Consider the following 14,785-nt stretch of genomic DNA (forward strand, 5'->3'; position numbering starts at 1 on the left):
TAACCTTCAATAAACCAGCAGCAGAAGATCACAGTGTTCTTGAAGGCAACAGTCAACAAGGGATTTAGCAATGCAGCAATGTCCTTGCCCAGTAAGGGCTTTGTATATAAAGAGGAGGAAGACCTTAAAATCTATTCTAATTGTTACAGGAAGCCAGCGCAGAGCAGCTAAAATGGGACCAATTTACTCTCTCCTCTTGGTTCTGGTTAACAGCTGTTCAGCTTCTAATAGTTAGTAAAGACAGTTAGTAATGGACTCTATAGCTGCAGCATCATTTGGTTCAGCAGGGATGTACAGTTGTGTGTCATCCACATAACCATGGAAACTCACATTGTGCTCTCTGATGATGTCACCAAGTAGCAGCATGTATAGTGAGAATAATAATGAACGTCTGCAGCTCCCTGCAACCCCAAAACTGGCGTCATGTTTCTCAAACATGTGACACTGCTGTAAAATTTTCTCCCTTTGGTGTATGCTTGAAAGCAGTTCGACACACAGTCAGAAAGGCCAACCAACTGTTCAAGACCATTGATTAAGATTCCATTGTCAGTTGTATCAAAAGCTACACTTAGGTCTGAGAGGGCAAGAACTGAGACCTTATTTTCAGCAGAATTTGTCTTATGTCACCGATTATTTTAGCAAGAGCAGTTTCAGTGCTGCAGACTGTTCTGAAGCCTGATTCCTCCAGACTATCATTTTCTCTAAGAAAGGAGTTAATCCTTTCCGATATCCTACTGATGATTGAAAGCCATCTAGATTTTGGTTTCTTTAGTAAGAGGACGTCAGGGAAGATGCCTGTTTGAAGACATATATGCAGAATCTTCAAGACATGACTTTAAACACTGTCGAACACCTACTTTAAAAATGCTACAGGTCAACACGTGAGCTGTAGGAGTTACACCCAGCGAGAGCAGAGCTCAGTCCATGTAATACAGACCCTGTCATATTAGGGCCTATTCACAATATGCATTATTCAGATACCTCAACTACACCTGTGCTGATGAGATTTTCATATTTATTCGTATTTAGTTCACCTGTTTCAGCCCAAAATGATCTTTGTCGTGAAAATGAGGACAGACAGTGTTCCATGAAGAGAGTTCTCACTAAAGCTACAAAACTTTCTAAATCCTTATTTGCAATTAATTATTAAATTATTGACTGACCTTTTCAAGCTAAAGATAATTGCTGGTGTGGCCAAGTGAAAAAGACACAGCAGTGCATCACTCCCAGCTAATTGATTTGGCTGCTGCACTCGTGAACTTTTCACTGTGATCAGCACTGTGACAGAAAGTAATCACCTATCAAATTTTTTGATGAGTAGTTCTCAAAGGTGCCCATAAATTTGCATAGGGTGATGATGATACCGCCAAGATAGACCCTTGAGAGTCAACTGAAAGCTTGCTTGAGATCCACGCACTGCACACTGCCCCTGTCTGGCTGTAGGAAGCAATGCCGTCTGTAGGAGAGCTTATTCCAGGTCACCCACTCTCTGTGGGCGAGAGAGCGAGAGAAGGTGGAGAGTGCAAGAGAGGGAGGGAGACGAAGTAGAAAGACAGACTAGAGCGAGAGAATATCTATAACTCGATAAATGCCAGCTATCACACACCGTTCTGTTCCAGATAGAGAGCCTTGAATACATTTCTGTTTATTTTGTTGCCATTTATTGACAGAGTGATTCATTTCCTGAGTCTATATAAAGCCATGTACTGTAGCTACAATGCAATGTCTTTGCCATGGCAGTGCTTCAGTCTAAGACAAAAATGAAGAAGAGTCAAGATCGCTGCATAGAAGACAGAAATTTGTCTCGCAGGCGCATCATACATCGTCATTAGGCGGAACGCAGCCCACCTACTTTCTTCACCAACCAGCTTACTTCCAGTTGCATAGAAACATTACAGTGAATCATACTTTTGTGGATTTCTATTGTGTTTCCCTGTCAATCAAAGGCTTGGTGATTGTCAGATAAGACCTAGTGTGTGCTGGTATGAACATGCCAATCCATTTGAAAACCTAGGAAGTATGTGTTGCTACAGGAACTGCTGTAAAATCGCTGACCGTGTGAGCGTAACCAGGAAATCAGCTTTAAGAACTTAGTGTAACTGCCCCAAAATGTAAAAAGCATAAAAATCACCATGCTGTTCCTAAAAATGCATCCAAATCGATAGTAGAAATGCAACCCGAAGTGTGCCATCAGGTCTTGTTGTCATGGAAACAATGCGTATTTCACTAAAAAGACTTTTGAGCAAAGTTGACAGTTACAGGCTTTTATGGCCTGGGCTTCCGTTTGCTGTGCAGCTAATTATCAGTGTGCGCTTTAAAGGATTTCCATATTGGTTGCATCAGCAGTGAGCGAGCTGTGGGAGGGCTGCCTGTGCTGGGGAGGTGTGATCAGTGGGGCTGGTGTACGTCAGTTTGTGAATGAGTGGCTGGCGTTGTGCAGCACTTAGCGTGGCCAGTTGTTTATGAATGGGGACTTCTGTAGCCATAAACCATATGTATCTGGGTTTGACTCTGCCAAAACAAGTGGTGACAGTCCGAAAAAGTCAGTTACCATGGATACAAAAATTGCCCACATCATTTTTGTCAGAGGCCTTGTGTAATCGTTTTTCTCTTCCCAGTAATTTATTTATCTATTGATTCATCTATTTATTTCATTATTTTTTTTTGTCAGTTTGTTTTTGAGCCTGCCTGCTGGTTTCATTGTCGGAGCTGCTTTAATTGGACTTCTTTCCCTTTCCTCTGATTCATTCCAGGAATATTGGAGTACTGGGCTTTGACTATTAGCCAAACAACATTAGTGGAATGAGCTTTTGTCTTGAATAATTATGGAGTAATAACAAAACAGTTAGCGCAATGTTGACGAACTACACTGTGATAATGGGTCTCCCTTGTTTTTCAAATATTTTACAATCACACACTGGTATGGGCTTTTAGTATAAGCCTTACACGGCAGAAATAAAGAGGTGATAGTAGCCGGCTCATTGAGGCTTTTGGATGCTCAAAACCGCATTTGAACCTGAGCTGAGTGTGTGCGTGTGTGAGTGTGTCCGGTGCAGTCTCTGCAGCACGGTGACTGCAGGTAACTGGGTAACTTCTGTTCACCGTGCTGTTGGCCCATGAAAGATGCATGACGGCTGAGCCCTGTGGTTATAAATCAGTTATAATAACAGGGACGCATGTTCAGAGAATTGCAACACCGTGGACTCCTCCCCTTCTGCCTAAATACCTACAGCTGTCTACAGACAGGGCAGAGCTGACTCACTATGTTGTCCAAGTGTTGTGCTGGTGTGCACCGGATGAATGCATACTAAATGAGAGAGAGAGAGAGAGAGAGATCCTGCGTCTGTGCGCATGCAGAATCCTGCAAAAGGTCATGTCCCAAAAAATTACTATAAGGAGGTCTGCAGGCATGCATACTCCTGAATGAGATAATACTTAAAGAAAAGGACAGCTTTTAAAGGCTTATTTATGGTGGCTCGGAAGAATGTATGATTTTATTTCCTTGGCAACAGCTTAATGTTTAAATATAGAATGAGACAAGCTTAACCATACTCCACTGGGGCTAAGTTTGGGTTAACAAACTAAAAATGAAATTCACTGTGAGTGGCATCACACAGCATCCTCTGCACTTTCTAAGGGGGTGTCCTGGGTCTGGCCTGTCCCAACAGGATGCCTCTAATGGGTAAATAGCAGGAGGAGATGGCTAGAAGAGGGATGGCATGAAAGAAAGGCAGAGCTATTATATTTGGAACCCCAGGAATTTTTCCTCAAAAGAAAAGACCATCATCCACTCTTCCTGTGGTCTGTCTCCCTCTCTTTTATGTCCACGTTATGCAATCGTCTGTTTCTTTTATTCCAAGCCTCGGAGGCTTGGGCTCTGACGGAGGAGGATAGAGGACCTCAACAGGTGGAGAATTTTATTCTAGGGATAGAGGAGGAGGAGGTGGAGGAGGAGGAGGAAGAGGAGGGTAGAGAAGTGTTCCTTAATAATAAGCCCTCTGGTTCTGGTTAAGCTGTGCTGTTTTTGTGTAACTCAGCTTATAACAGCCAGTCCTAGTAGATCCCTGGCCTGCTAACATGACCCCATGCAGTATCTACACCATCTGTCTGCAATGGGACTCCAAGGCAACACTCAGAGGGAGATGCAAAGAGAGGGATGGAGGGAGAGGGGGAGTGGGGAGGTTGTCAGCACTCCCAGAGGACCCCCTGTGCTGCAGTTTTGATCTGCTAATTATGTTTAATTGAGACTGTGTAATTCACTATCATTGGCTGTGTTTTCCTTTATCTCACCCGTCGCTTTTTAACAAACTCTAGCGCATGACACATCATCTGCAAAGACAAAAAAAAAAAAAAAAAAAAAAAAAAAGAGAGAGAGAGAGAAAAACCTTGGGTGCATTAATTTTGATGGGATCGGTGTCTGCATAGGGACCACTGGATTGTGTCAGGCCTTCGACAGTTCAGCGGATATTGAGATGTTTTATCTGTGCGCAGTGGATGCTCTGAGGAGCGGAGGCGCGACGCGGCGACCTGTTTGACGCCGACAGTCGTCACAGCACACACACACACACACACACACACACACACACACACACACACACACACACACACACAAAACACACAGAGACGGAGAGAGGTGTTTGCGCAAACATGCGCACGCGGTTTCGTTTGGCGAGGTGGCACCAGGTGATGCCATAAACGACGACCGATGGCGTGCGCCATACCTCTGTTGCGTCTTCATTTTTTGGAGAAGACGTGTCAGGAAAAGCGACACGCAGAGAGACAGAAAAACCCGAGAGAGACAAACAAGGCAGAGACATATTAATTTTAACGAGCTGCGAAGTTGGAGTCGCTTTTTTTGGAGGGATAAGCACGGCGATATTTCCACAGCGCGCGCCCTCTTAACTCGCCACATATCTTTTTGATATTTTATATTGGGAAGATGAAGTCACCCAAGTCACCCCCCACCACTACTACCCACCTCTCCCCTCCACCACACCATCCTTCTCTCATTCAGGCCCGTTGCCCATATGTTTAATTAACTAGGCTGATGTGTAAGTACCTTCAGCCAGCGAAGCGTGGGCGGGCGGGCTGCGGGGTAAGGAGACTGCCGGAGAATATTTCCTTATTTCTCTCCGCTCGGGCGCTCGGCCGGCTGCCGGAGCATCACCTCTGTCGTGCGGCGTAGAAAGCTACAAAAATAACTCGACCCGCTTAAACTTGTTCCGAATTGTTCAGGTTGTTTTTTAGGGGGGGAGTGCGGTGCTCGTTCGGAGAGCGCGTGAGGGAGAAGCAGAAGGAGAGGGTGAGTGAGAAAAGAGCGAGGGAGAGAATGCGTGTATGAATATATGCGTGTGTTTGATGTTATTTGTGACGGAATCCCCCCTTCAGTCTCCAAGAATCCGCGAGCGGTGCGAGGAGGAGGAGGAGGACAGGAGAGGAGGAAGAGGAGGAGGAGGAGGAGGAGGAGGCGCGCGGACCTGTCCACGAGCCCTCACTGCGGAACGCGCGGGGCTGCCGCTGGAGATTCCAAACCAACGGTTATTTTGGATTCTGGAGTCTCACTGATCCCCGCACATCAACGGCTTTTTTCCTCTTCTTCCCCCTTTTCCCAGTCCGTCTCCGCCGCTGAATGGACGGTGATTGACATCTTCACCAAGAGGAATACTAGGCTACCTTGAACATCGGGGGAGAGGTGGTGGTGGAGGGGGGAGGTCTTCAGAGGCAGACAGGTGGATTTACCCGTGTGGTGTGTTTTTGGGGAGACTGGATGGAGGAGAAATTGATGGATTAATTTGACGGAGGAGAGTCGTATGTGATTCCCACTCCTGCCGAGGGCACCCGAATGGAGTAACAGGCTGCAATGTCATCTCCACCTGGCCGCCTAGAGAGATGTGTCACGGGAATGGGGTGAGTTAGCTTAATTAGTGTGTGTGTTTTTTTTTTTGTCTTAGCTTAGAACCAACTCTCCTCTCGACGGGGGTGACGCGGAAATTGAGCAGCAGTTGTTGGGTTTCAGTGCTTCAGTATCTGCCGCACACTCACTCTCTCCCTCTCAAAGTGGAGCAGAGGCGGGGTGGCGGAGTGGCTGGTTTGTGTTCCTCTCTCCGCTCCTTCGTTCGTCCGAGCAGAGTCCCCGACACACAACCTGCTGCATGCCCTACATAGAGGAGCCCGAAACCGGAGAGCGGAGCGTGAGGGGAATATTCGCTAAGGAGCCACAGGCTGTTTTAACGCTCTCTTGCTCACTCTCCCTCCCACCCCCTCTCTCTCCTCTGACACACACACACACACACACACACACACACACACACACTCTCTCTCTCTCTCTCTCTCTCTCTCTCTCTCACACACACACACACACACAGACACACACACAAGGAGAGAGAGTAAGATTCAGCCTTCCTCGTCGCGCACCATTCCACCTTGTGTTTTCGTCACGCGAGCTTCTTCATCCAATAAGTCCGAGTCTCAGCATGTCCAAAGGAGGCACACGCACGCGCGCCCTCGTGTTCCGACCCACACAAACACAGTGCTAACGTAACACACACACGCGGGCGCGCACATCCACACGCGCCAAAACGCAGACGCACGCGGGCAGGCAGGCACTTGGAATGGGCTGGTATTTAATTTAATTCAAACTGTTCAAATGCTTATGATGAGTATAATGACATTGGGTAATAATGTTTATAGCTCATATGGGCAGCAGCCTGGAGGCGCGCGTCCTTTTTATAGAACAGAGTCAAATTCAACAAGTCTGCGCTTTTGAGGGGTGCACTGCAACAAGCAATAGCATTTTTTTGTATTTTCTCGTTTTCCAGATCAAGTTTGAACACTTTTCCTCTGGTTTGACTGACGCTGTGAGAAGGAACCAAAATGCCAGTAAACGGACAGGTCATGGTGGCTGCCTGCACGGGCCCTCACACCACGGCAGTAAAAGTCATCATTCATCGCACGGTCTCAGAAGAAGAAGGCGCAAAACCTCCGCGACCGCAAACCTGCAGCAGGCACGCTTTGTGACACCGAAGGTAAGGACCGCGGCTGGCAGCGGCGATCAGGGGGGACAGCACTCTGTCAGAGCGCCTCGGACAGGGCGCTTTGCGACGCTAAGCGGCGCTGTTGCATCACATTATCCCCGGCTACTGATGAGAGGCCGTGTAATGAATTCATATCTCAAATTACAGTTTTCAGGCTTTGAATGCAGTCACGTTGTAGAAACACATTTTCTTCCGTTTTCCTCCCGCTTCCCGTGCCAAGTCTGACACACGAAGTGTCTTCTCCTCCTCTCAGGGACATGGAAGCCATCACACACACACACACACACACACACACACACACAGATGTTTCATGGGGGGTAACTATGAGAGTCTGACATAGCTGAGTATAGGAGTGTGACATGACAGACTATAAGGCCCTAATCCCATAATTCTCCCTCAGACTAATCATTCCTGGTGGCAAAGCAGTGCCCCTAATTTTATGCATATGTGTGTGAATTCAGCATGATCATTTTGGGCAAATTATCATTCATGCCATACCAGATTCATGGTGGTGTCGTAGAGCACTGGGGAGAGAGACTGAGGATGTGCTCAGCAGTAGCCTATTTTCTTGAATAGTGGGATGACACAAAAGGAGATCAACTCTGTAGGGCATAAACGCAATAGAGTGGGGAGCAGTGAATGTCGAGAGCTGTTGCTATCTTCATTAATATAAATATCTTGTGCAAAGCTGCAATGAATTCTGGGTGTGATGTCATAACACCTTTAAAACCTTAACTGTATTTTATAATAGGCCTACTTTTCTATTCACTTTCTTTCTGTTGTTATCACTCCAGAGATTGTTTCCTGCTCAGCTGGGCATTGTATTTTAATCTCTCACAGTCTGCTATTAACCAACTACTGAAACAAAGCCAAACAGGAAAAGCATAAAAATGAAAAATTCTCAGTGATGCGATATTCTGAGTCCCATTTTGGTTCCAGCATGACATAGTGTTGAAATGATGTGTCAAGATGCATCTCACTGAGCTGTTCACTGAACCATCTCTATTGTTGGCAAAGCAGGTACTGTAGTTCAGAATTCATTGTCTCGAAGCAGCTTGTCCATGTAGCCAGAAGTGAGACTGTTGTTCTGTTTCTCTGCAGTTAAAGCTATTTAATCCCTCACATTAAATGTGCTGCTCTCAACATGTTATTGTGCTGCCTTTAACTAGATGGCCCTCTTGAGATTATTTTCATGGCACCTAACTGGAACTGGTGATATTCACACAAACAGTTCTGGTACCTGTGCTGGTAACAGTGATCTGAAAAGTGTCCTTCTCTCAAATGGTTCTGCTTCATACATTTTTCTTGTAACAATATGTTGTAAAAGAGGGTATTTAGAGATGTTTCTTCCAGATAAAAGGCTGCAAAAGGTGAGAATCCTTTGTGTCATCTTGGCCTCAGTGTTTTGGTTTTTAGTACAGACATTTTTTTGAGCTGGAGCACAAAATTAGTCCAAAATCTACATATGCCTGCAAGTGGGGAAAGGTTCAGAGAGCATTCGTGCAGAAGTCTTTTTCTTTTCATGAAAGATACATAGAATTTTTACCTCTGTTGAACCATTAGTTTTGCTGAGAGTACTGCAATTCTTACTGTGCATTTACTGTGACAAGGCTCAAAGAATAGCTTATCACCAATATAGCTGTATTGGCTGTTTGATCATAGCCTATAATTACTGAGCCATAAGAATATTGCCCTGGTATCTTTCAGGTTGTTTTATGGTGCTACATAAGTTGTGTAGCTCAGTTAAAGACATTTGAGTCACTAGAATAAAACCAGCTAAGACTCCTCATATCCTCTCCTTTTTTTCTCCTCCTTTTTCCACGAGCATACAGAGGATTTTAGGTAGGAGTATACACACAAGATTGCTTGTGCTTATGAAGAATAATTATAAAGAAGCTTAAAAAAGAGAAAAGCCAAAGAACCTGTGGGTGGAGTATGCACCTTCCTGCCCTGCATTGTAGCTGCATTTGTCCTGAAGGAGTTATTGACATATCCTGAGATAAGAGCTACAGCAAATAATCCCCTTATCTGCACAGTATTTTTGGTTGGAGCTCACAATCCACTGAAGTTGACAAACTGCATGTTTGCAAATAAGGTTCATGGTGGTGTGGCTCTGCCTGGAACATTAACAGCCAAACCATGTGCAGCCACCAAGCCTGGCATCGCTTCAGCCATCATCTGCTGAGTGAGTGCTTTCTTTAAAGTCCTTTAAACCTGCTGCTGTGCCTGTACTGTGTTGCATCAGATTATCTTGTCCTGACATCATCCGCCACCAAAATTTGGTTATGTTGGACTCTCAGTGGCTAACAAATCTAACACTTTCACTTCTCCGCTGTTAGAAGATTGTAAAAATGGACGGCCTGCCTTCACGGTTGCTGTCTTTGTACATACAATCACAGGTCAAATGCTTCGCACATGATGCTCGAGAGGATAAAAATGAGCGTTTTCATTTTCCTGTTCCTAGCAATTACCAGTGAAAAGGGCTGAGTGACATATGATAACGAGTCATTTGGCCCCCGCTGATCTTCTGTATATTGATGTGTGATAGTGCGGTCTCAGACACAAGTTAATAACCCAAAAGCCTCTTAAGAACGTTCACTGTTTAATCATTGAATCAAAACACAGTTGGTGGTCTCATTTAATGAGTTAGTGAGCCATAGTGATATTAAGTGGGGTTTGACTAATATAGGTTTTTGAACTTATATCTTTAGAATGAAGATGGCAGTCGTTGATGTTTTATGATGAAGCTCTACATCAGTAAATTTGACCATTTCATGCCTCAAACCACATGAATTCAGTGTTTTACATAATTTGATTATTGAAAAATTGTCTCGTTCTTTACTTACAGCTACAGTTCTTCAGATGAACCTGTAGTTGTGAACAGTGAACTTCCCACCTATTCAAGTTGCAGAAAAAAACTGATGATGCTGGTTTCAAATTCATAACCGAGATTTAAAAAAAAAATGTCAGTTTCAGCCTCACCATCCTGCAGCTCACAGCTAACACTGCCTTGGTTAGATGTTTGACACTCAAGGGGCTTATGACTAAATGTTTATAGCTAATACACACCTGCATTAGAGTGTCTTTAATGGTTTTTAAGTGTTTCCGTCTGCTCGAGATTCCAGATAAGTCTTATCCAGTTCCAGCCCAGTTTTTCAAGTCTTTACTGATAGGATTTAAGTAATCGGATTGGAATAAATCTAAAAATTGGGTTTTTCAAACCTGAAAATAACAATTGTCATTGCTCAGGCTAGGATTTAGTATTGGAAATCAAATCCTACTTTTTATCAATCTTAAAAACTTATATCTGTGTTTTTCATGACTCAAAGGCAGATGGTTTTGATGCTGAAAATCAGGATAATCTTGATCCTAGTTGAGAGGTGGTTTCAGGGTGGATTTAGAGGCTTGACAAGTATAAGATAGCTGTAACCAAGAAATTGCCACCTATACTCTACATCTTGAGTATGAATTAAAAGCAGCATTTCATGTTTCTATTTTAATCTGCCAAAACAGTCACACATCCCAAACGGCTCTGGTGCAGATGGATGGACCAGCTGGATGGTTGGTGGAAAAGGCTTTTTGAACTTTTATTCTTTATAATGGCCATTGAATTACTGTTGTCATAAAGTCATTATGTTGTATTTGATTTGTCCACACAGATCTTTTTTGCCTGAGCAGAATGCTGTTATTGATAACATTATTTGGTTCACAGATGTGTGACAAAGGTTAAAGAGATGTGGACTTTATTGATTCGTATTGGCAGGTAGGTCTATGATTGACCAAAATGTCAGTAAAAAGTGAAAACTAACTAACATGGGGACAGATCGAACAGAAACATCTGTGAGGAGGTAAAAGATTAAGAAGGGTCATTTCCATTATTGACTAGAGAACCAAGTGTGTTGTGAGGCTTTCTTTTAGCGCTTGTCCACCATCTCTAAGCAACATAATACACAGGCATAAAACACCTGAAGTTGATTAAGTTCTCTTTATTGATAACACCTAAAACGTTAAGGTTAAGGTTAGGGATCTTGGGAAATAAAGTGTTCTTTAAGCTGCTTAATTGAATTTTTTGGCCACTTGATGACAGCACAGCAAGCTGTAAATACATCATTGACATATTATCACCTTATAAAGCCAAGCTGAACAGATTTACACATTCAGCAGATGTGTAGCAACATTAGCATTTATTTTGAGATGGGGGACTGCCTGTTTTTTTTTTTTTTCCGATGGCCCATTATTCTGAATTGCCCAGTGTCCCTCTGCATGGCTAGTATTTGTTGCTTGGTAAGGGGGTAGACGGTTGGTTAGATGGTTCAGATTAGAAAAAATGTCAGGGTCAGAGTCAATCTGAGACAGAGTAGGGCAAGTCTGCACAGAATAATGGGCCACCTGAACAACAGCATGGTACCTTATGATGTGCCCCTAGCTACCAAATGAGTGTAAGTCCCAATATTTCTCACTTAAAACAGCTGCCTGTGGCTGGAAACAATATTGATGAGAGTGGAGGCACTGAACCGGAACACACACTAAAACGCTCCATCAAGCAGAGGAACGGCAGAGTTGGGTGATAATTCTCTGTGGCTTCATCACCTTTAACACCACATATACAGGAGTGATTTCATCCATTATTGACACAAAAAAATGTATCAGTGCTTCTTTAAATCTTCTGTGTTCCCTTTCCAAAGTGAATAATCAGCCTCGATACTGATAGTCAGTGGACATTGTTAAAAAAAAGGTGCACACAGATGTGCTCTCCTTTGATGTCAGCATTCATCTGTCAGTTGAAAGCTTAAGGCTTTCGAGATGATGGATATTTCATTTTAGATTGTAACCCCCACTGTGTCTATTTGAATAGTGTGCTTTTGAATTAGCTTGATTAGCATTAAAATCAACATGTGGCTTTGAGAATGAGAACATTTCCAGTTTCGTAGGAGGTTACCTTAAGTGATGCCTTTTACACTTTGTCAGTCTGAGGGTTTTTCCATGCTCCAAAAGAGGCTTAGGAGGTGCCTAAGTGGGGCCAGCCTGGCCCTGTCATTATGGCCAACTTAACACCTAAAACCCATATCCCAATTTTCTGCTTTTACAGACACCAGATTTTGGTTCAGACTGATATAACACTGTCCTAGTTAAGACATTCTTTAGCTTTTTAAATCCAATTTGAGTCCGTTTTCTGCGACTACAAGGAACAGATCATTCACATAAATGTATCACTACTGTTTCAGCACTTAATTTGTCTCCAACGGGGATCATAGAGAGTGGCTGAGGTCTCATTGATTCCATGAAAAATGGTTGCCGCTCGATTTCATGTATTACATATGCTAGGGCACAATTACATCAGTGTGTTACTCGATGATTAATGTGTTTTTACAATAAATCAGACGGTATCATACCAGAGGAGATAATGCACAGGAGGACTTTTTTTTTTTTAAACAATGGTACTATGGAGCTGCATGGCTACATTCTGTTGTAGGACCATTGTTCTGTTTTCAGAAGGTGTAAAAAGAACAGCTATTGTAATACTCTTCATAAGATAGCAGCTACATTACAAAAAAGAAACTCAGTACTAACTGTGCTAATGATGTTCAGTCCAGAAGGAATTTAATCAGTCAGCCTCGAAACAAGTAAAATGACTTTATTATCTTCCCCATTCTGTTTTTCCTCAAACTCGCATGTCATGAATTACATTTTTCAAAAACAATCTTGCTAAACTTTTTGACCGAGTGTTGATATAAACACCAAAAAACAAATATCTGCAGGGGTGTAGAATTTTGGCCAAAGCTGTGCTGGTCCACTTCCTTCCTGTGAAGCCGGACAAACTGTATGCAGTTTTCCACCATGGCAGCCCATTCGTTCCCATGAAAGCTGCTTCCCATGAAGTCTTTGCAGCCTACTTTGTGGGTTAGAGACTCTTGCGCCATGATTCCATCAGGCATGGCTTCATGATGTTGCGTCTCTGTGGTTTTGTTCCGTCCTTGACACGTGTTCATACCCCAAGCTTTTCAGAAGAAGAGTGTTTTGCCTGCCTGATTTTGTTGACTTGGTCAGATTTGTCAACGTGATAATTTTTTCTTGATTTTTGTGCTTCTACCATGGGTAAGTAGGTCACGTAGTTAAATGACTTGTGTCTGTTTTTACACTCGGGAGTCTGTACAGTGTGTTTTATTTTGTAATTTGACCGGATATTCTCATCCTTCCTGAGTCAGATTTCCTGTTTGGCTTGATCTGCTTGATCTGTGCAGCTTGACTCAAAAATAGACTGCACTGCTGCTCCTTTCTTGATGATTGCATATTTGGAAAATGCGTTTTGAGGCAGTGTGTCTTAGGAGTCTTTAAGTGTCATGTTGTATCAATGCAGTGATTACACAAATCAGGTAGGAGGAGCAGGCGGACTCGTCCACAAACATGGTGTGCTCCAGGGAAGTGATGCTACTATATGGTTTCTGCTAATTTTACTTTCCCAAGGAAGAGGCCATCTATGCCGGGTTTACTTGAGATAGCCTGAAGAGGTGGCCTAGCAAATCCAAGAGTTTTCCGACTATGTGTTCTTTGTGCATTTACACTTTGCAAGACATCTAGATACAGATGTCAGTTGCAGCTGTGCACCATACACACCTTTCTAAACCCTTTAAACTCATGTTGACAATAAAAGACAATATTTGTATTCATGCTTGTAGACACTGTGGCTAGCACGCTTAGGTTTGCTTTGCTGCCACAGATCTGTGTGTTTTCTGTCAGTGTCATAGCCTGCTGTCAGCCTGTCACTTGCGATCACTGTCATGCCGCTGCTATGAGAGTAATGTTACTGCTTAATGCAAATATGGTTTAAAATAAAATGTTTTATTGGGGAAAATGCAAATAAGTTATTCACCGACATATATAGAGAAGGACATATCTACATGCACTGACTTTGAGAGGAGTTATTTTGATTGAGATTGCGGCTACAGAGAAAGGAACATTATCATAATTGAGCTATTTTATCCATTATTGATTTGGTAAAAGTTGTCCGTGCTTTTATCTTTTCTCACTTAGACTGCTTGGCTCTGTGTTTGTGTCTCAGTCAAAGGTCTCTCTTTTGTCTCCAATTTGTACAAACACAGCACCTAGGAGACTTCCTGGAGCACCGACTCTGCTTTTATTGATTCTGCTGTTGATTTTTTTGTGTGTTATTTATCCATTTGTGAAGCACAGTGTGTTGTGATTTGAAAAAGGCCATATAAAAACGATTAGTACTTTAATTATGTAATTGTAGATCAACCAGTACATCTGTACAACAGCAGCTGCATTTTTTATAAAGCTCAGGCCTTGGTTTAATTGGTGCACAATGGAACTTAAGTAGATTGTTGTACTCATGCCCTAGTGCACCAATTTTTTGAGGCTATGCTGCGTAGCTTGGAGACTCACACATTGATTTGATAAATATGTAAACAAAAAAAAGAAACCTGCGATATTTTGCAACATTTACATACCAATAAATGTCCATGAAGTATAACATGATCAGAAATGATTGAGTGAAGTATGACAAACGTGAAAACAACAAATTACACGGCGTAGTTGATTCTGTGCTCCTGATTCTTTGGTATATTAAAAACAAACCGATAGCGAAGCAACCAAGATGCATCCTGCCATAAATGTAGTCAAGTTTTTAGGCATCATCAAATAAAATTATACTTGATTTCCACATGAATAGAACCTCGATCACTCCATGATTTAGTGTGTCAGCGCGTAGTCAGTTTACATTCATTTTTTCT

At 43.0% G+C, this 14,785-nt stretch overlaps 1 protein-coding gene across 1 annotated transcript in view; it reads left to right on the forward strand.

Annotated features, from left to right (window-relative positions):
- The first annotated feature begins 5,139 nt into the window (after window positions 1–5,139).
- The window catches only part of grin2ab (glutamate receptor, ionotropic, N-methyl D-aspartate 2A, b), an 89,129-nt gene continuing 79,483 nt past the window's right edge, over window positions 5,140–14,785 (forward strand). The window contains exons 1-3 of the mRNA XM_076727819.1: window positions 5,140–5,302; window positions 5,389–5,907; window positions 6,819–7,025. Coding sequence (XP_076583934.1) covers window positions 5,890–5,907; window positions 6,819–7,025 — 225 coding nt within the window. The 5' untranslated portion in view covers window positions 5,140–5,302; window positions 5,389–5,889. The remainder of the gene's footprint in view (window positions 5,303–5,388; window positions 5,908–6,818; window positions 7,026–14,785) is intronic.

Source organism: Chaetodon auriga, chromosome 4, assembly GCF_051107435.1.
Source record: "Chaetodon auriga isolate fChaAug3 chromosome 4, fChaAug3.hap1, whole genome shotgun sequence".
NCBI lineage: Eukaryota > Metazoa > Chordata > Actinopteri > Chaetodontiformes > Chaetodontidae > Chaetodon > Chaetodon auriga.